At 47.7% G+C, this 22,279-nt stretch overlaps 1 protein-coding gene across 1 annotated transcript in view; it reads right to left on the minus strand.

Moving 5' to 3' along the window:
* LOC139279462 (dickkopf-related protein 3-like) overlaps positions 1-22,279 on the minus strand; it is a 49,284-nt gene that overhangs the window by 19,273 nt on the left and 7,732 nt on the right. The window contains exons 2-3 of the mRNA XM_070898590.1: positions 16,536-16,661; positions 1,916-2,008 (exon numbers count right to left, since the gene is read on the minus strand). Of these exons, the coding sequence (XP_070754691.1) occupies positions 1,916-2,008; positions 16,536-16,661 (219 nt within the window). The remainder of the gene's footprint in view (positions 1-1,915; positions 2,009-16,535; positions 16,662-22,279) is intronic.

Here is a 22,279-nt window from a genome sequence, read left to right on the forward strand (position 1 = left end):
TGAGCTGAGGCAAGGGCGGAGACGGGCGATGTTACGGAGGAGGAAATAGGCGCTCTTAGTTACGCTGCGGATATGTGGTCGAAAGTTCATTTCAGGGTCAAATATGACATCAAGGTTGCGAACAGTCTGGTTCAGCCTCAGACAGAAGTTGGGGAAAGGGATGGAGTTGGTGGTTAGGTAAAGGAGTTTGTGGCGGGGGCCGAAAACAATGGCTTCGGTCTTCCCAATATTCAACAGGAGAAAATTTCTGCTCATCCAGAACTGGATGTCGGACAAGCAGTCTGATAATTTAGAGACCGTGGAGGGGTCGAGGAAGTGGCGGTGAGGTAGAGCTGAGGAGAGGGGTTTAAAAAGGCAGTTAGCAGTGGAGAATAGAAGCCGGGGTTTATCGTTACATTCCAGAACCAGTTGTCCACCATATCCGTTCCAAGTCTGCGTCCCTTGGACTTAAGGGAGCGAAGATCAGGGTCATACCAGGGGGAACGCCCAGGGTGAGAGAGAGTAATGGTTTTAACAGGGACTAGGGCAGCAATGGTGGTGGTGAGGGTGTGATTGAGCAGATCGGTAGCTGCAGAGATGACATGGTGAATGGAGGGCCAAAGGCTGGGCAGTTGGGAGTTGATATTTGCAGTTGTAAGAGAGTCGGGAGAAAGTTTGTTCCAGGGGCGGACACAGAAGGAGGTAGGGTTGGGGGTGGGGCTGAGTGGAAGGGGATGTGGGTGGAGAGCGATATGAGGAAATGGTCAGAGATGGCCTTATCTACGATTGACATGATGGGAGTAGCGAGGCCATGAGAGATATCAAGGTCACAGGGGCTGCCTGTGAATATGGGTTGGTGCATTTACATGGAGTGAAAGATTAAAGGAGGACAGGAGGCTAGTGAGCTCAGAGGACACAGTCGTGGTGCCAGTATAGAGAGACTCCACAAGGTGAATGAACCTCCTCAGTACTCCCATCCTCTTTAGACCTGTTGATAGCATCTTATGTCCACAAAGACTATTGCTAAATCCTTCCTGTTGCTCTTGCCACTCTTTAGATCTTCAAAACACATGAGGGAGAAAGGAATAGAAGGATATGGTGATGGAATGAAGAGGGGTGGGAGGTGGCTCGTGTGGAGCATAAACACCGGCACAGCCCTGTTGGGCCGAATGGCCTGTTTCTGTGCTGTATACCCAGTGGAATCCATTAGTAGCATGTTCAGAGCGATGGAATTTAATAAGTTTCACCGATACCCTGAAGCGATCGAAACAAAAAAAAAGCAAAAAAAAACCTGGAAATCAGAATCAACAAATAGGAAAGTGCAGAAGGTCTCGGGAGTTCAGTCGGCCCCTGAGGTGTGAGCAGACGGGTTCTCCAAACAGGTCAAGGCCCCTGTTCCTTCGCCGCAGAATCTGACAGAGCTGCTCAGCGTTTTCCACCATTTTGTGCACTTGTGGTCAAAGGCGAGGGAATCTGATAGAGGAACAGGCTTGCCCAAGGTAAACGGAAACAAGATATTGCCGCCGTTCACTGGGATATGATACAGTGCTTACGTTACTGGACCGGTAATCCAGAGAACACGCATTGAGAATTTGATTTCAATTTTAACAAATCTGGAAGTAAAAGTGACCACGAAGTCATCAGATTATCGTAAAACCCAGCTGGTTCACTAATGTCCTTTCGGGAAGGAAATCTGCTGCCCTTACCCAGTCTGGCCTATATGGGACTCTAGTCCTACACTAACGTGGTTGACCCTTAGCTGCCCTGTCTCGCTGAGCCACTTCACTCAGTATCAAACCCACTTCCAATGGTTCAAGGCTGCGGCTCACCACCACTTTTCTCAGGGCAACTAGGGATGGGCAATAAATGCCAGCCTTGCCAGCGACGCCCACATCCTGAGAATGAATCAAGAACCACGATGATGGACAGTACTTGCCTCTTCCCGTGCTCTCCGGCGAAGGCACTTGGATTCCGACATGTCTACCTGGCAGAAATGGTGCTTGGTGCAATCCTCATCAACGATACATTCCTGCAGGAACACAATTCCATTAACTGTGACATTAGTTAACTGCAGCCACACAGACACACCCTTCCTACCGTTTATAGCCCAGGAATCACTGATAATAGCAGAACATGCTGTGTTGCTAAGACAACAACAATCTGCATTTATATAGCTCTTTTAATGTAGTAAAACGTCCCAAGGCGCTTCACAGGAGCGATTATCAAACAGAATTTGACACCGAGCCACATAAAGGAGATATTAGGGCAGATAACCAAAAGCTTGGTCAAAGAGGCAGGTTTTAAGGAGAAAAGAGAGGTAGAGAGGCGGAGAGGTTTAGGGAGGGAATTCCAGAACTTGGGGCCTAGGCAGCTGAAGACACGACCGCCAATGGTGGAGCGATTAAAATCAGGGATGCACAAGAGGCCAGAATTGGAGGAGTGCAGACTTCTCGGGGGGTTGTAGGGCTGGAGGAGGTGACAGAGATAGGGACGGGTCTAGGGGCTGGAGGAGATTACAGAGATAGGGAGGGGTGTAGGGGCTGGAGGAGGTTACAGAGATAGGGAGGGGTGTAGGGTCTGGAGGAGGTTACAGAGATAGGGAGGGGCGAGGCCACAGAGGGATTTGAACACGATGAGAATTTTAAAATCGAGGCGTTGCCGGACCAGACACCAATGTAGGTCAGCGAGCACAGGGGGTGATGGGTGAGCAGGACATGGTACGAGTTAGGACACGGGCAGCTGACTTTGGGAGTAGTTCATGTTTATCAAGGGTGGAAGATGTGAGGCCGGCCAGGAGCACGTTGGAATGTTAAGTATATAGAGGATAAAGTTGCAGTTTTAAATTAAACATTTGTGTGTGTATATAAATATCTATTACAGGCTTGCACAGGGGTGTGCACACAGAACCAGTGAAATAATTAGACCACAGTCAGAGGGATGATGAATTTTCAAAATGCACAGTGAGTTTACAGAAGACAGCAGTAAATTAAACTTGGTGAAACGTATGAGAGTCAGCACTCCCTCGGGTACAAAGCTTTCATAGACTGAGGCAAAACATTATCCCACAGGTCACAACATTGGCTAAAGACACAATTTGGTCATTCAGTTTATTAACTGGGTTACCGACAGGATTTTGCCTACAAATGGAAGCTGTTCCACACTAACAATTCAGCTGGTGTTTGGTGTGGAACCGATTCCCCCCCAGACCCCCCCAGTCGCTTCAATCTCAGTATCGCACTTGGCTCAGCCTCGACCACTCTTAGAATGAACTTGCATTTATTAAACCACCTTTCACGTCATCACAGCCGATAGATTCACTTTGAAGTCACTGTGGCTTAGTAGGCAAACACAACAACCAATTTACGCACAGCAAACTACCTCAAACAACAATGGGTGAAATGACCAGGTGATCTGTTTTAGTGATGTTGGTTGAGAGATTAGATATTGGCCCCTTGGACAACAGGGAGAACTCCCCTGCTCTTCTTCAAGATAGTGCTGTAGGGCTTTTTATGTCCAGCTGAATAACCACCACTGGCGAGAGCGGGTAATTACTATGTTTAGTTTACACAGGCAGTTACCAATACAAGAACATAAGAAATAGGAGCAGGAGCTGGCCATTGGGCCCCTGGAGCCTGCTCTGCCATTCAATGAGATCATGGCTGATCTTCAACCTCAACTCCACTTTCCTGCACTGTCCCCATATCCCTTGGTTCCCTTAATATTCAAAAATCTATCGATCTCAGCCTTGAATATGATAAGTGGCAGCAGAGGCCTCTGAGTTAGGTGGTGGTGGGTTCAAGTCCCACTCGAGACTTGAGCACAAAAATCTTGGCTGACACTCCCAGTGCAGTGCTGAAGGAGGGGGCAGTACTGAGGAAGTGCTGCACTGTCAGAGGGGTAGTACCGAGGGAGCAGAGGAAGTGCTGCACTGTCGGAGGGGCAGTACTGAGGGAGCGCTGCACTGTCAGAGGGGTAGTACCGAGGGAGCAGAGGAAGTGCTGCACTGTCGGAGGGGCAGTACTGAGGAAGCGCTGCACTGTCAGAGGGGTAGTACCGAGGGAGCAGAGGAAGTGCTGCACTGTCGGAGGGGCAGTACTGAGGGAGCGCTGCACTGTCGGAGGGGCAGTACTGAGGGAGCGCCGCACTGTCGGAGGAGTAGTACCGAGGGAGCAGAGGAAGTGCTGCACTGTCGGAGGGGCAGTACTGAGGAAGCGCTGCACTGTCGGAGGGGTAGTACCGAGGGAGCAGAGGAAGTGCTGCACTGTCGGAGGGGCAGTACTACTGATGGAGCGCTTACATTACATCAGCGACTACAGCCCAGAAAGTACTTCATTGACTATAAAGTGCTTTGGGGGATTTCCTTAGGTTGTGAAAGACGCTGTAGGAAATGTAATGTATGAAATGTGGCAGTCAATTTGCGCACAGCAAGACATCACGAGGTGTCACCGGCAGGAATACGTCCAACCGGAGTTTGCGACCCTGCAGCAGGCACCCCCCCCCCCAAGCAAACACCATCCCCCGACACCATCCCCCCAGCGACAGCACAGACTCACAGCCCAGTCAATGCATTCTTGTGGTGAAGAAAAGCATCAAAGAATTGGCAGCATTGCATGGAAGCCTAATCCTACATGCCTTAAAATTTGAAACTACAAAAAAAACTGGCATTTCCCCAGCACAGAAAAATCCTGACTGCTTCACCCTCCCGTCAAACATGTAGTTAGAGATCAAAATCTTCCTGCTGTTAAATTTTGTGTGTGTGTCTGTGTGTCTGTGTGTGTGAAAATTGGCTGCCACGTTTTCCTACATTACAACAGTGACTACACTCAAATTACTTCATTGGCTGTAAAGCGCTTTCAGACGTCCAGTGGTCATGAAAGGCGCTGTATAAATTCAAGTCTATGTCTTTTTCTGTGTGTGTACATGTGTGTCCGTGTCCCAGTGTCCGTGTTCCAGTGTTTGTGTCTCCGTGCATGTGTCAGTGGATTCTGACACAAAGTTGTGATTAATGTAACAATAGAGCTCACTTAAAGCATACTCCAGATCTGAATTGTCCATTTTTCATCAGACCAGAATCTAGGATACTCATATACACATCACCGCCTCAGATTACCGGACTCATTGTCACCGCCTCAGATTTTGGACATTAGGGAGCCTGAATTGCCCCCGTTAGTGTGGGACACCAATGATTTATCGCCCGGGACGGGGCGGCGGAAATGACGCAGCCTGAATTGCCTCCAGGTTGCCGCGGCGATAGCAGGCTTTGGCCACGCCGCTTACTCTCCACCCCGGGGTAGCGGTGCACCTGGTGATGATGTCATCACCGCGCTTGCCAACCCCTTATTGCCCCGCGGGACAAGAGATTGGCACGGGACGATGCCAGCGACAGCTTCGCGGGGCGTGCATCTTCCTGGCCGGGGTGCCCCGGCCGCCCTTAAAAGGGAGGGCCTTACTCCGCGGCCACCATCTTTTTTGTTGTCGGCCAACTTTGCAGTCGGCCCGACAATGGCGGTCGCTGGTTTGGCCGGACCGTCAAACGGCCAAAACCCTCCCGCGGTGGCCCAGTGGGTGCCACGAAAGCGGCTGCAGAGTTCGCAGCGGCCTTCCCCTTTAAAAGAACGGGGAGAGACGCTGTGACGCGTTTGTGCGACGCTGAACCTTGAGCCCCACTAACGCAGTGTCACCACCCCGCGGAGATGAATCAGTTACCGCCCCACACATTTTCTTCAGCCAAGGACCCCAATTCAGCGACCCCTCTCGCCTGGCGCTAATATTCATTCAATTCGAATTGTGCGCCCCAGACAGGGGCAATTTTGCCCCAAGGTAATTTTTCTGTGCACTGATTTCAATATTGCATCATCTTGCTAAGAGGCCAAGCGCAGCTCAACAATACTCATTTTATCAGAAATCATATTAGCTCCTCTGGAAATACTGGCAGCAATCAGGTGACACGTTACGCCACGTAATGGACAAGGTATTATTCTGCTACATACCAAGAGCTGTACCCATTAAAGCCGCAAGGTTTAATTGCTATTAGGCACCATCCTGAAGTAAAGTAGAGACGAGTACTGTCCACTGTCAAGGCTGGGTCATTGAATATATTTAAGGTAGAGATAGACAGATTTTTGAACGATAAGGGAGTCAAGGGTTATGGGGAGCGGGCAGGGAAGTGGAGTTGAGGCCAAGATCAGATCAACCATGATCTTATTGAATGGCAGAGCAGGCTCGAGGGGCCGAATAGCCAACTCCTGCTCCTATTTCTTGAGTTCCTATGTTCTCAGTGCATCCCAAGGTCATTTCGAAGCCAGAATACCCCTGGGGAGCATCACTAGTCACTTCCTGACAATCTCCACTCTCTCTCCTACCTCCCAACCAATTTCAAAGATTGAAGGATTCCTACAAATTCCATGCACTCACATAGTGTAATGTAGCACATGACTTGCTGTGCTCTCACTTTTGTGAGGAAGCTTCTGGAACTCCATATAAACAAAAAAAGCCCTGGTTCGACCACACCTGGAGCACTGAGAGCAGTTCTGGGCCCCACACCTTAGGAAGGATATATTGGCCTTGGAGGGAGAGCAGCATAGGTTTACCAGAATGTTAGCCGGACTTCAAGGGTTAAGTTACAAGAAGAGATTACACATTCTAGGGATGTATTCCCCAGAATTCAGAAGGTTAAGGGGTGATCTGATCGGTTTTCAAGATATTAAGGGAACAGATTGGGTAGATCGAGAGAAACTATTTCCGCTGGTTGGGGAGTGTCATGTATGTACATTCTGTTTGTAGCCACCAGATGGTGTCATTGTTGGAGGCCACTGAGCAGCACGCATATGGTGCTGCTCTGGTATAAAAGGCCAGCCACTTTGAGAGTCAGGCACTTTTGGGCCTAAATAAAAAGAGAGCCAAGGTTGTATCTTTCTTAGTTAAACAGTACTCAGTTTGAACCTTTACTGCATACATGACAGGGAGTCTACGACGAAGGGGCATCGTCTAACCAAAGGTATTCAGGGATACGGGGAAAAGGCGGGTATATAGAGTTAGATCACAGATCAACCACAATCTCATTGAGTGATGGAACAGACTCGAAGGGCTAAATAGCCTACTCCTATTCCTACATTCCTATAACATCATGGGCTAACTTATTCGTGACTGCCACAAAATAAAACGAGATTAGTCAGACACGTCCTATCTTTAACAAATCCATGCTGGCTTTAGCTCAAATTTTCTCATGTGCTCAGTTCCTCTGCCTTTCATGACACATTCTAGCAACTTCCCACAACTGACGTTATTTCAAGACTTGCATTTCTATAGCGCCTTTCATGACCTTATGTCGTCCCAAAGCACTTTACAGCCAATGAAGTACTTTTAAATTGTAGTCACTGTTGTGATGTGGGAAATGCAGCAGCTTATTTGTGCACAGCAAGCTCCCACAAACAGCAATGTGTTAATGACTAGATAATCTGTTTCTTGTGATGCTGATTGGGGGATAAATATTGGCCCCAGGACACTGGGGATAACTCCCCTGCTCTTCTTCGAAATAGTGCCATGGGATCTTTTACATCCATCTGAGAGAGCAGACGGGGCCTCGGTTTAACGCCGCATCCAAAAGATGGCACCTCTGGCAGTGCAGCACTCCCTCAACACTGCACTGGGTGTGTCAGCCTGGATTTGTGTGTTCAAGTCTGGGACTTGAACCCACTACCTGCTGACTCAGAGGCGAGAGAGAGTGCTCCCTACTGAGCCACAGCTGGCACAAGAGAGTACATTTTCAGGACGGTTTTGTGGTGAGTGCAGTACTTTTTCTATTTCAGCTGATGCTCCCTCTCCAGTTCCTGGAAAAATAATCTGTGGTCTTTCATGGTACATTTCTTTTGTCAGCGTTTTATTCTACTTGATAGTTTGGAGATTGATTGCCTGGAGGCTGAGATTCCCCAGTTTGATGTGGGGACTACACCGCAGCAGCCAGAAGGATGAGACACCCAGCCAGTCGGTCTAGACGGGAACTGAAAGTCAGCTCCCTGAGAATTCTGCACAAACGCTCCTCAACAAATGCTTCCACGTGCCTTACACTTGAGCCAACCCATTGTTGGATGCTATTGGAATAAAAACAGAAAGCGCTGGATGTACTTTTCCAGCAGGTCCCTCGGGATATATTTGCTGTTTTTACAATTCTAAAAAGGGACTGCTTCACCTTGCACAGGCCAGTCGAACCAGGGGACACATCCTGTACATGAAGGGAGGTCATTTCAAAACTCATCAGTGTAAACTGTCAGCTGTGGCTCAGTGTGCAGCACTCCCTCGCCTCGGAGTCAGAAAGTCCCACTCCAGACACTTGAGCACAAAAATCTAAGCTGACACTCCAGTGTAGTTCGGATGAGTCATCAAACCGAAGCCCTGTCTGTTCTCTCAGATAGAAGTAAAAGATCTCATGGCACTATTTCAAAGAAGAGCAGGAGAGATCTCCCCGGTGTCCTGGGGCCAATATTTACCCTCAATCAACATAACAAAAACAGATTATCTGGTCATTATCACATTGCTGTTTGTGGGAGCTTGCTTTGCACAAATTGTCTGCTGCATTTCCTACAACAGTGACTACACTTCAAAATGTACTTCAATGGCTGTAAAGTGCTTTGGGACATCCGGTGGTCGTGAAAGGCGCTGTATAAATTCAAGCCTTTCTTTTTCTCCCAAACATCATCATTGGGCGAATGTCCAGACTATGTCTTTGTCGACTGTACGATGTGCGTACACAGCCATGTATAAAGTTTAAATAGAGAGTGGTCTATCCTCGATTGCCGCTGACACTAAGTTTGGAGGCACTGTGAGTTGGCAGCAGTGGGAAGGGTTAATCTGCACCATTTCCTTCCAGTGATGTGTGGCAGTGTCCAAGCCTCTGCTATGGGTGGTGCTTTATTGCCGTTCACTGCTCATGCAACGGGTATACTTTGATCATTCTCCCGTTCTGTGGATCTGATTTCACGTCACCAAATCGAGAAGTCGAATGTGCACGACCTTCCCCCCTTTCATTGGCTCCAGACTCTAATCAAAGGGCTGGAGTAAGAAATAAAGAAAGCCTTGCATTTATATAGCGCCTTTCACGACCACCGGATGTCTCAAATCGCTTCACAGCCAATGAAGTACTTTTGGAGTGTAGTCACTGTTTTAGTGGGGGAAACGCGGCAGCCAATTTGCGCATAGCAAGCTCCTACAAACAGCAATGTGATAATGATCAGATAATCCGTTTTTGTTACGTTGATTGAGGGATAAATATTGGCCCAGGACACCGGGCAGACGGGGCTTCGGTTTAACGTCTCATTCAAAAGACGGCACGTCTGACAGTGCAGCGCTCCCTCAGCACTGCACTGAAGTGTCAGCCTAGATTTTTGTGCTCAAGTCCCTAGAGTGGGACTTGAACCCACAACCTTTTAACTCAGAGGGGAGTGTGCTGCCTACTGAGCCACAGCTGACACTATGGTGAGATGGGAAGCAATGTGTTGAAGACGGCTGTTTTGGATTTGCAGCGGACAACTTAAATGCAGTTTGGCTTTGGCCAGACGGAGATGGAAGCAGGAAGTAACCGAGGGATGTCGACAGATTAAGTGAGCGGGCAAAACAACAGCAGACGGAGTTCACTGTGGAGAGGGCCAGGGTCAACCACTCGGGGCTCGAGTGCTGGGTTTGGTTTGATTCTGTGCTGGGTTTGAAAAAGACTTGCATTTATATAGCCCCTTTCACCACCTCAGGACATCCCAAAAGCATTTTGTAGCCAATGATGCACTTTTAGAATGTAGTCACTGTTGTAATGTAGGAAACCTGGCAGCATATTTGTGCACAGCAAGCTCCCGCAAACAGAAATATGATGATGTTTTAGTGATGTTGGTTGAGGGATAAATACTGGCCCAGGACACCGGGGAGAACTCCCCCGCTCTTCTTCGAAACAGTGGCCCAAGTTGTATCTTACTGGCCCGTATGTGGACTGCGGTGTCTCGGGGAGATAATGGAGGTCCCTTCAAGATCCTCAGTGACTCTGGATCAACTTATTATCCTTTCCCCTCCCCACTTCGTCATCATCAGTACAGTCTTTTGATGCGCACAAGCCATTATTTACATTCACTGTTTCCACTCTGAGTCAGAAGGTTGTGGATACAAGTCCCACTCCAGAGACTGGAGTACAAAAATCTAGGCTGACAATCCCACTACGGTTCTGACGGAGCACCGCACTGTCGGAGGAGCACTACTTGAGGGAGCATTGCACTGTCGGAGGTGTCGTCTTTTGGATGAGTCGTGAAACCGAAGCCCTGACTGCCGTATCAGGTGGAAATAAAAGTTCCCACGAAACTGTTTTGAAGAGCAGGGGAGTTATCCCCTTTAGCCTGGGGCCAATATTTGTCCCTCGTCAACACAACAAAAAAAAAGATTATTGGTTCATTATCACGTTGCTGTTTATGGGATCTTGCTGTGCGCAAATTGGCTGCCGCACTTCCCACATTACCACAGTGATTACACTCCAAAAAGTACGTAATTGCCCATAGAGCCCTTTTGGGACGGCCTGAGGTTGTGAATTGTGCTATACAAGTACAAGTTCTTCCTTCTGATCATTTACAAGTGAATTTTAACTATTTCCCCTAACAGACTACAAACTGTGTGAGCTCCCACTGTGGTCCCTGCCCCCACACTGAGCGTGATGCATCGTCTCACAGTGCGAACATTCAGGAGCAAGGAAGCTTCCAACATTTTATTGCTCAACCCGAACACTTTCAGCCCGGCTGTGAGCGATGCTGTCCGACCTCGTCCTTGTGCTGCCCAAGTCTGGAAAATATGACTCAAGTCACCATGGTTTCCTTGCAAAAATAAAGCAAAAAGGCAGCAGCAAGCCAACTGGCGAAGGCACGTCAGCGACCACGGAAACCATCAAACCTATGCTGCATTCCTGGCTCCAGCTTCAGACCCTATGGTGTCTGAAAGCAGCCATCTCCAGCGCTTTGATTTAGGGTTAAAGACTTGCATTTCTATAGCGCCTTTCACAACCTCAGGATGTCCCAAAAGCACTTTACATCCAATTAAATACTTTTTGAAATGTAATAACTGTCATAATGTAGGAAACGCGGCAGCCAATTTGCACACAGCAAGCTCCCACAAGTAGCAATGTGATAATGAACAGATGATATGTTTTTAGGGATGTTGGTTGAGGGATAAATATCGGCCCCAGGACACCAGGGATAACTGCTCTTCTTCGAAATAGTGGCCATGGGATCTTTTATGTTCAACCAAGGGTAGACAAGGCCTCAGTTTAACGTCTCATCCGAAAGACAGCACCTCCGACAGTGCGGCACTCCCTCAGCACTGCCCCTCCGACAGTGCGGCGCTCCTTCAGTACTGCCCCTCCGACAGTGTGGCGCTCCTTCAGTACTGCCCCTCCGACAGTGCGGCACTCCCTCAGCACTGCCCCTCCGACAGTGTGGCGCTCCTTCAGTACTGCCCCTCCGACAGTGCGGCGCCCCTCCGACAGTGCGGCACTCCCTCAGCACTGCCCCTCCGACAGTGCGGCGCTCTCTCAGCACTGCCCCTCCGACAGTGCGGCACTCCCTCAGCATTGCCCCTCCGACAGTGCGGCGCTCGCTCAGCACTGCACTGGGAGTGTCAACCTGGATTTTATGCTCAACTCTCTGGAGTGGGACTTGAACCAACAACCTTCTCACCCAGAGTGCTAATAATTGGAAACACACTGAATGTGAATAACGGATTGTGCACATCAATAGGCTGGTGATAGCAAGGAGGAAATGAAACAGGTGATAAACTGTTTCCGAGTCACTGAGGATCCTGAAGGGATTTGCTGCAGCTCCCTGAGCCACGCCGCCCACTGATGGGCCAGTGAGATACCACGTTGGTTGGGCTGTCCTCTTCGTACATGTCGCGAGGACGGAACGATAAATGAAAGCTATTGGGGCCATCAAGTGTCCGTCGGCAGGGGAAAGAACATGTTGCATTTAGCTGTGGAATGTATCGAAAGCCTTGCCAACCCAGGGTCAGTATTGGGACCACTGCTCTTTCTGATATATATTAATGACCTGCACTTAGGTAAACAGGGCATCATTTTAAAATTTGCAGATGACACGAAACTCAGAAGTGTAGTAAACGGTGACGAGGGATAGGAACAGACTTCAGGAGGACAGAGACAGACTGGTGAAACATGGCTGATATAGCGGACAAAAATTAAAACAACTTGTATTTATATAGCGCTTTCAACATAGTATAACATCCCATGCGCTTCACAAAAGTATAATAAGACAAAAATTTGACACCGAGTATCATGAGGAGATATTAGGACAGGTGACCAAAAGCTGGGTCAAAGAGGTAGTTTTTAAGGAGCGTTTTAAAGGAGGAGAGTGGGGGAGAGAGGTGAAGATGTTTAGGGAGGAAGTTCCAGAGTTTAGGTGCCAGGCAACAGAAGGCACGGCCACCAATGGTTGAGCGATTATAATCAGGGATGCTCAAGGACAGAATTAGAGGAGTGCAGACATGTCGGGGGGTTGTGGGGCTGGAGGGAGGCCAGCCAGGAGTGCGTTGGAATAGTCAAGTGTGGAGGTAACAAAGGCACGGATAGGGTTTCAGCAGCAGATGAGCTGAGGCAGGGGCGGAGACAAGCGATGTTACGGAGGTGGAAATAGGCGGTTTTCGTTATAGAAACATACATAGAAACATAGAAAATAGGTGCAGGAGTAGGCCATTCGGCCCTTCTAGCCTGCACCGCCATTCAATGAGTTCATGGCTGAACATTCAACTTCAGTACCCCATTCCTGCTTTCTCGCCATACCCCTTGATCCCCCTAGTAGTAAGGACCTCATCCAACTCCTTTTTGAATATATTTAGTGAATTGGCCTCAACAACTTTCTGTGGTAGAGAATTCCACAGGTTCACCACTCTCTGGGTGAAGAAGTTCCTCCGCATCTCGGTCCTAAATGGCTTACCCCTTATCCTTAGACTGTGACCTCTGGTTCTGGACTTCCCCAACATTGGGAACATTCTTCCTGCATCTAACCTGTCTAACCCCGTCAGAATTTTGAATGTTTCTATGAGGTCCCCTCTCATTCTTCTGAACTCCAGTGAATACAAGCCCAGTTGATCCAGTCTTTCTTGATAGGTCAGTCCCGCCATCCCGGGAATCAGTCTGGTGAACCTTCGCTGCACTCCCTCAATAGCAAGAATGTCCTTCCTCAGGTTAGGAGACCAAAACTGTACACAATACTCCAGGTGTGGCCTCACCAATGACCTGTACAACTGTAGCAACACCTCCCTGCCCCTGTACTCAAATCCCCTTGCTATGAAGGCCAACATGCCATTTGCTTTCTTAACCGCCTGCTGCACCTGCATGCCAACCTTCAATGACTGATGTACCATGACACCCAGGTCTCTTTGCACCTCCCCTTTTCCTAATCTGTCACCATTCAGATAATAGTCTGTCTCTCTGTTTTTATCACCAAAGTGGATAACCTCACATTTATCCACATTATACTTCATCTGCCATGCATTTGCCCACTCACCTAACCTATCCAAGTCGCTCTGCAGCCTCACAGCATCCTCCTCGCAGCTCACACTGCCACTCAACTTAGTGTCATCCGCAAATTTGGAGATACTACATTTAATTCCCTCATCTAAGTCATTAATGTACAGCGTAAACAGCTGGGGCCCCAGCACAGAATCTTGCGGTACCCCACTAGTCACTGCCTGCCATTCTGAAAAGTACCCATTTACTCCTACTCTTTGCTTCCTGTCTGACAACCAGTTCTCAATCCATGTCAGTACACTACCCCCAATCCCATGTGCTCTAACTTTACACATCAATCTCTTGTGTGGGACCTTGTCGAACGCCTTCTGAAAGTCCAAATATACCACATCAACCGGTTCTCCCTTATCCACTCTACTGGAAACATCCTCAAAAAATTCCAGAAGATTTGTCAAGCATGATTTCCCTTTCACAAATCCATGCTGACTTGGACCTATCATGTCACCTCTTTCCAAATGCACTGCTATGACATCCTTAATAATTGATTCCATCATTTTACCCACTACCGATGTCAGGCTGACCGGTCTATAATTCCCTGTTTTCTCTCTCCCTCCTTTTTTAAAAAGTGGGGTTACATTGGCTACCCTCCACTCCATAGGAACTGATCCAGAGTCAATGGAATGTTGGAAAATGACTGTCAACGCATCCACTATTTCCAAGGCCACCTCCTTAAGTACTCTGGGATGCAGTCCATCAGGCCCTGGGGATTTATCGGCCTTCAATCCCATCAATTTCCCCAACACAATTTCCCGGCTAATAAGGATTTCCCTCAGTTCCTCCTCCTTACTAGACCCCCCGACCCCTTTTATAACCGGAAGGTTGTTCGTGTCCTCCTTCGTGAATACCGAACCAAAGTACTTGTTCAATTGGTCCGCCATTTCTTTGTTCCCCGTTATGACTTCCCCTGATTCTGACTGCAGGGGACCTACGTTTGTCTTTACTAACCTTTTTCTCTTTACATATCTATAGAAACTTTTGCAATCCGTCTTAATGTTCCCTGCAAGCTTCTTCTCATACTCCATTTTCCCTGCCCTAATCAAACCCTTTGTCCTCCTCTGCTGAGTTCTAAATTTCTCCCAGTCCCCAGGTTCGCTGCTATTTCTGGCCAATTTGTATGCCACTTCCTTGGCTTTAATACGATCCCTGATTTCCCTTGATAGCCACGGTTGAGCCACCTTCCCTTTTTTATTTCTATGCCAGACAGGAATGTACAATTGTTGTAGTTCATCCATGCGGTCTCTAAATGTCTGCCATTGCCCATCCACAGTCAACCCCTTAAGTATCATTCGCCAATCCATCCCAGCCAATTCACGCCTCATACCTTCAAAGTTAGCCTTCTTTAAGTTCTGGACCATGGTCTCTGAATTAACTGTTTCATTCTCCATCCCAATGCAGAATTCCACCATATTATGGTCACTCTTCCCCAAGGGGCCTCGCACAACGAGATTGCTAATTAATCCTGTCTCATTACATAACATCCAGTTATGCCGTGGATATGTGGCCAGAAGCTCATTTCAGGGTCAAATATGACACCAAGGTTGCAAACAGTCTGGTTCAGCCTCAGACAGATGTTGGGGAGAGGGATGGAGTTAGTGGCTAAGGAACGGAGTTTGTGGTGGGGACAGAAGACAATGACTTCGGTCTTCCCAATATTTAATTGGAGGAAATTTCTGCTCGATGTCGGGCATGCAGTCCGACAATTTAGATACCAAGCAGGGGCCGAGAGAAGTGGTGGTGAAGTAGAGCTGGGTGCTATCAGTGTGCGTGTGGAAATGCCGTGTTTTGCAGAAAACAAGCAGACAGCGGAAGGAGCGTGCGGCAAACCAGACTCCCCACCCACCCTTTCCTTTAACCACTGTCTGCCCCACCTTTGACAGAGACTGTAATTCCCATATTGGACTGTACAGTCACCTGAGAACTCACTTTAGGAGTGAAAGCAAGTCTTGATTTCGAGGGACTGCCTATGATGATGATGATGTTTTGAGATGATGTCGCCAAGGGGCAAGATGTAGATGAGAAACAGGTAGGGGGCAAGTATAGATAACACAGAAGTGAGAAGTGATACATTTTGGTGGGAAGTATGAGGAGAGACAAGATAAACTAAATAGTACAATTCTAAAGGGGGTGCAGGAACAGAGAGACCTGGGCCGGGGGAGGCGGGGGGGTGATGTACACAAATCTTTGAAAATGGCAGGACAAGTTGAGAAGGCTGTTAAAAAAGCATACGGGATTCCTTGGCTTTATAAATAGGGCACAGAATACAAAAGCAAGGAAGTTATGAACCTTTATAAATCACTGATTACTCCAGTTAGGGCCCAGTGTGTCCAATTCTGGGCTCCACACTTTAGGAAGGATGTGAAGAACATTTACCGGAATGGTTCCCGGGATGAGGGACTTCAGTTATGTGGGGAGACTGGACAAGCTGGGGTTGTTCTCCTTGGAGCAGAGAATCGACAGGTGTTCAAAATCACGAGGGGTTTTGATACAGTAAATAACGAAGAACAGTTTCCAGTGGTTGAACACTTGGTAACCAGAGGGACACAGATTTAATATAAATCGACAAAAGAACCGCAGCGGGGAGATGAGGATAATTATTTTACGTAGCGAGTTGTTGTGATCTGGAACGCGCTGCCTGAAAGGGCGGTGGGAGCAGAGTCAACAGTAACTTCAAAAGGGAATTGGATAAATACTTGAAAAGGAGATATTTTTTGCAGGGCGGTGGGGAAAGAGCAGGGGGAGTGGGACCAGTTGGATTGCTCTCTCACAGAGCCGGCACAGACACGATGGGCTGAATGGCCTTCCTCTGTGCTACACTATTCTACACTTCTGCCGCTGTGCCTCAAATCGCCACAACTGGTGCAAAAGGAGATCTTTCTGAGGAGGGGAAATTAGCTCTCATCAGCAGTGCTTCACTGCCGAATCCAGCAACTGGAAACCAAGGCTGTCCCAACAGCTCCGACCCTTCACAGCTGGAAATTCACAGCGATCAGCTTACCTTCTGGATCTCCTGCCCACGTTGGGCAGAGGGGTTTCCTGCCCCGAATTGCCCCTTGGATCTGTTGCGGTAATTGTCGGACAGTCGGTCCAGATCGCGCGACATCCTCCCTTGCTTCAACGCCATCTGCAGTCACATTTAGAAAACAACCATTTTCTTTAGAAACATAGAAATTTAAAGCGCAGAAGGAGGCCATTTCAGTCCATTATGTCCGCGCCGGCCGACAAAGAGCCGCACGGCCCTCGGTCAGCAGCCCTGAAGGTTACATATAAACCTATGAACAATGAACAATGGCGGAAAGGTAAAGAGCATCCGGCCCAACCAGAGCGCGGACACAAAACTGCAACACCCCTTGCACCGCAACATTCTACACTCCACCCCACATGGAGCCATGTGATCTCCTGGGAGAGGCAAAAACCAGATAAAAACCCAGGCCAATTGGGGGGAAAAAATCTGGGAAAATTCCTCTCCGACCCATCCAGGCGATCGAAACTAGTCCAGGAGGTCGCCCTGGCTGTATTTGATTCCCTGCAGTAATTACCATCGTATCTGTACCAGCCAACAAGAGGTCATCCAGTCTAATCCCATTTTCCAGCTCTAGGTCCGTAACCCTGTAGGTTACGGCACTTTAAGTGCCCATCTAAGCACCTTTTAAATGTAGTGAGGGTTTCTGCCTCTACCACCCATCCAGACAGTGAGTTCCAGACCCCCACAACCCTCTGAGTGAAGAAGTTTCCCCTCAATTCCCCACTGAACCTTTCACCAACCACCCGAAAACTATGCTCACTCGTAATTGACCCCTCCACCAAGGGAAATAGGACCTTGCTATCCACTATATCCAGGCCCCTCAAAATTTTGTACAGCTCAATGAGGTCTCCCCTCAGCCTCCTCTGTTCCAATGAGTCGATCAAAGATCAATGGACATGTTAGGCATGAGGGACAGGCACTACAGACTTGTATTTCCGAGTTTAGAAGGTGGACAGATCTTGTTGATTCTTTGGCTCTGGAGCAGCTTTCCATGTTGAATGTATAAATCCTGGAACTCCCTCCCTAACAGCACTGTGGGAGCACCTTCACCACTCGGACTGCAGCGGTTCAAGGCGGCGGCTCACCACCACCTTCTCAAGGGCAATAAATGCTGGCCCTGCCAGTGACACCCACATCCCCCGAACGAATAAAAAATAAATACCAGTTATTTTCAACAACAACAACAACTTGTATTTATATAGCACCTTTGATGTAGTGAAACGTCCCAAAGTGCTTCACAGGAGCGATGATCAAACAAGATCCGACACTGAGCCACATAAGGAGATATTAGATCAGCTTGGTCACAGGGGTAGGGTTTAAGGAGCGTCTTAAAGGAGGAAAAAGAGGTAGAGAGAGACGGAGAGGTTTAGGGAGGGAGTTCTAGAGCTTAGCTTTTGGCAGACAAAGGCACGGCCATCAATGGTGGAGCGATTAAAATCGGAGGTGCGCAAGACGCCAGAACTAAGAGGAGCGCAGAGATCGCGGAGGGATCTTGGGTATAACTTGTCTGAAAATCGAAAGAATGAATCCTTAATAAATCTTAAGCCAAATTCAAAACTGCTGTTACACTCAAGTTTAGAAAATTGGGGGATGATCTGATCGAGTTGTTTAAAATGATAAAGTGATATGATAGGGTAGATAGGGAGAACTATTTCCTCTGGTTGGGGGGGGGGGGGGGGGGGGGGGAGTCCAGAACAAGGGGGTTAGCTTAACATCTGTAGTATGGAAAATGCTTGAAGCTATCATTAAGGAAGAAATAGCGGGACACCTCGATAGGAATAGTGCAATCAAGGAGACGCAACATGGATTCATGAAGGGGAAATCATGTTTAACTAATTTACTGGAATTCTTTGAGGATATAACGAGCATGGTGGATAGAGGTGTACCGATGGATGTGGTGTATTTAGATTTCCAAAAGGCATTCGATAAGATGCCACACAAAAGGTTACTGCAGAAGATAAAGGTACACGGAGTCAGAGGAAATGTATTAGCATGGATCGACAATTGGCTGGCTAACAGAAAGCAGAGAGTCGGGATAAATGGGTCCTTTTCAGGTTGGAAATCGGTGGTTAGTGGTGTGCCACAGGGATCGGTGCTGGGACCACAACTGTTTACAATATACATGGAAGACCTGGAAGAGGGGACAGAGTGCAGTGTAACAAAATTTTCAGATGACACAAAGATTAGTGGGAAAGCGGGTTGTGTAGCGGACACAAAGAGGCTACTAAAAGATTTAGATAGGTTAAGCGAATGGGCTAAGGTTTGGCAGATGGAATACAATGTCGGAAAATGTGAGGTCATCCACCTTGGGGGGAAAAAAAAAAAACAGTAAAAGGGATTATTTGAATGGGGAGAAATTACATGATGCAGTGCAGAGGGACCTGGGGGTCCTTGTGCATGAATCCCAAAAAGTTAGTTTGCAGGTGCAGCAGGTAATCAGGAAGGCGAATGGAATGTTGGCCTTCATTGCGAGAGGGATGGAGTACAAAAGCAGGGAGGTCCTGCTGCAACTTTACAGGGTATTGGTGAGGCCGCACCTGGAGTACTGCGTGCAGTTTTGGTCACCTTACTTAAGGAAGGATATACTAGCTTTGGAGTGGGTACAGAGACGATTCACTAGGCTGATTCCGGAGATGAGGGGGTTACCTTATGATGATAGATTGAGTAGACTGGGTCTTTACTCGTTGGAGTTCAGAAGGATGAGAGGTGATCATATAGAAACATTTAAAATAATGAAAGGGATAGACAAGATAGAGGCAGAGAGGTTGTTTCCACTGGTCAGGGAGACTAGAACTAGGGGACACAGCACGGGGGAGCCAATTTAAAACCGAGTTGAGAAATAATTTCTTCTCCCAGAGGGTTGTGAATCTGTGGAATTCTCTGCCATGGGAAGCAGTTGAGGCTAGCTCATTGAATGTATTCAAATCACAGATAGATTTTTAACCAATAAAGGAATTAAGGGTTATGGGGAGCGGGCGGGTAACTGGAGCCGAGTCCACGGCCAGATCAGCCATGATCTTGTTGAATGGCGGAGCAGGCTCGAGGGGCTAGATGGCCTACCCCTGTTCCATGTTCTTATGTTCTTATGCATCACCTTAAAATTAGAGCCAGGCCGTTCAGGGGCGATGTCAGGAAGCATTTCTTCACACAAAGGGCAGTGGGAATCTGGAACTTTCTCCCCCAAAAAAGCTGTTGAAGCTGGGGCTCAATTGGAGCTTCCAAGACCAACACTGATCGATTTTTGTTGGGTAAGGGTATCAAGGGATACAGAACAAAGGTGGGTAAATGGAGTTGAGGTACAGATCAACCATGATCTGACTGAATGACGGAACAGGTTGGAGGGGCCTCCTTCTGTTCCTATGAATGGCTGATTTTCAGTAAATCAACAAGCATTAGCTGCACCACAAGGGGTTAACTAATATTAACGTGAAAAAGTCTCCTCGAGTCACAAGTCTGAAGAGCATGGATTCTTTAACTGTGGGGACACATGGTGACCACCCATGGTATCGGTCATGTATTTGAATAAAGAGTCTGACCAGATACTGTGAGCTCAAATTAAAGTGTGACCGTAGTCCTTTATTACAGATCTCAGAGTGCCTCTCCAGCCTGTGAGGCCTCCTTAAGTACAGGTTCTCCCAAGGGATTGTGGGATCCCTTGGGACTCCAGGGGATAAGCCCTCTGGTGGTTAAACAAGGTATTTACAGGTTTACATATATAACACTATCAGCTCCACTGAGCTTCCAGTCAGATGAATAAACGTATTCAATGCAGCAACCTCAATATAGCTAATGGGGAAAAAAAAGGTTTTGATAATTAAAGCAAAAATTGACTCGTGGATCCCTCACAATTTTGCTCATAGATAGCGTGGGATCTGCAGTACAGACAGTTGTGATGTTCAGCTACTAACCTGCCTCTCCCTTTCAAGACTGTAATTCAAGCGGATCACAACAGCGTCCTGCCTTGCTATCGATCCTGTGGGCAGATTCCCCAAAGGCAGTGAACAAAAGCAGTTAGCAGTGGTGGAAAAGGAAAAATATGAGATGAGGACAAAGAGAAGGGTTGGGCAGTGAGTGAGGTGTCATCAGACAGCCCATCATTCCTAATCTCAGAGAACCTTCCCATCTGTGCTCTCACAAATCCCCAGAAGCTATCCTATGACCAGTATTTCGAAGAACAGCAGGGAGTTATCCCGGTGTCCTGGAACCAATATTTATCCCTCAATCAACTTCACTATCTAGTCATTATCACACTGCTGTCTGTGGGAGCTTGCTGTACACAAATTGGCTGCCACGTTTCCCTACATTACAACAGTGTCTACACTTCAAATGTACTTCATTGGCTGTGAAGTCTGTGGATGTACTGAGGCATGAAAGGCGCTATATAAATGCAAGTTCTTTTTTTTCTTTCATTAAGTACATCATCTTGACTAACTGTACATGGTGAATGGAGTTCACTCCTCGCTCTGGTCCCCCGCAGTGTGAAATTTCTTCCAGGATACTTTGGCTGCCTGCCTGGAGTTTCAGGAAGTGCTCTGTTGTAAAGATGTCTTTGTGCACATTAGCATTCCTGACTGACGTGACCTGCGTTAACTTTTTTTCCACCTCCTGTGTTTGATTGTACAGTTTGCAGATTACATTTGATAATAGCCCGCCCAGTTTTAAAATGACTATTTTTTACATCAAATTTACAGCACAGAAACAGGTCTTTTGACCCAGCAGGTCCGTGCCGGTGTTTCTGCTCCACACCAGCCTCCTCCCACCACTCTTCATCTCGTCCCATCAATGTAACCCTCTATTCCTTTCTCCCTCATGTGTTTATCCAGCTTCCCCTCGAATGCATCGATACTATTCGCTTCAACCACTCCCTGTGGCAGCAAGTTCCACATTCTCACCATTCTCTGGGCAAAGAAGTTTCTCCTGAATTCCCTGTTGGATTTATCAGTGACTATCTTATATTGATGGCTCCTGGTTCTGGTCTCCTCCACAAGTGGAAACATCTCTCTGTATCCACCCTATCGAATTCCTCGATCAGGTCACCCCTCAGCCTTCCCTTTTCTACAGAAAAGAGCCCCAGACTGTTCAATCTTTTCCAATAGGTATAACCTCTCAGCTCTAGTATCACCCTTGCAAATCTTTTTTGCGTCTTACCCAGTGCCTCTATATCCTTGTTGTAAAATGGAGACCAGAACTGTTTACAGTAACTCTAAGTTTGGTCGAACTAAGGTTCGATAAAAGTTTAGCATAACTTCTTTGCTTTTCAATGAGATCCCTCTGGAAATGAACCCCAGTGCTTAGTTTGCTTTTTTTATGCCCTTATTAACCCGCATTGCTACTTTTAGTGATTTGTGTATCTGGACCCCCAGGTCCCTCTGTTCCTCCACCCCATTTAGATACTTATAAGAACATAAGAAATAGGAGCAGGAGTAGGCCAAACGGCCCCTCGAGCCTACTCCGCCATTTAATACGATCATGGCCGATCCGATCATGCACTCAGGTCCACTTCCCCGCCCGCTCCCCATAACCCCTTATTCCCTTATCGGTTAAGAAACTGTCTATCTCTGTCTTAAATTTATTCAATGACCCAGCTTCCACAGCTCTCTGAAGCAGTGAATTCCACAGATTTACAACCCTCAGAAGAAATTCCTCCTCATCTCAGTTTTAAATGGTCAGCCCCTTATTCTAAGATTATGCTCCCTAGTTCTAGTCTCCCCTATCAG

The sequence above is a fragment of the Pristiophorus japonicus genome, chromosome 14 (assembly GCF_044704955.1).
Source record: "Pristiophorus japonicus isolate sPriJap1 chromosome 14, sPriJap1.hap1, whole genome shotgun sequence".
In the NCBI taxonomy this organism is placed as follows: Eukaryota; Metazoa; Chordata; class Chondrichthyes; family Pristiophoridae; genus Pristiophorus; species Pristiophorus japonicus.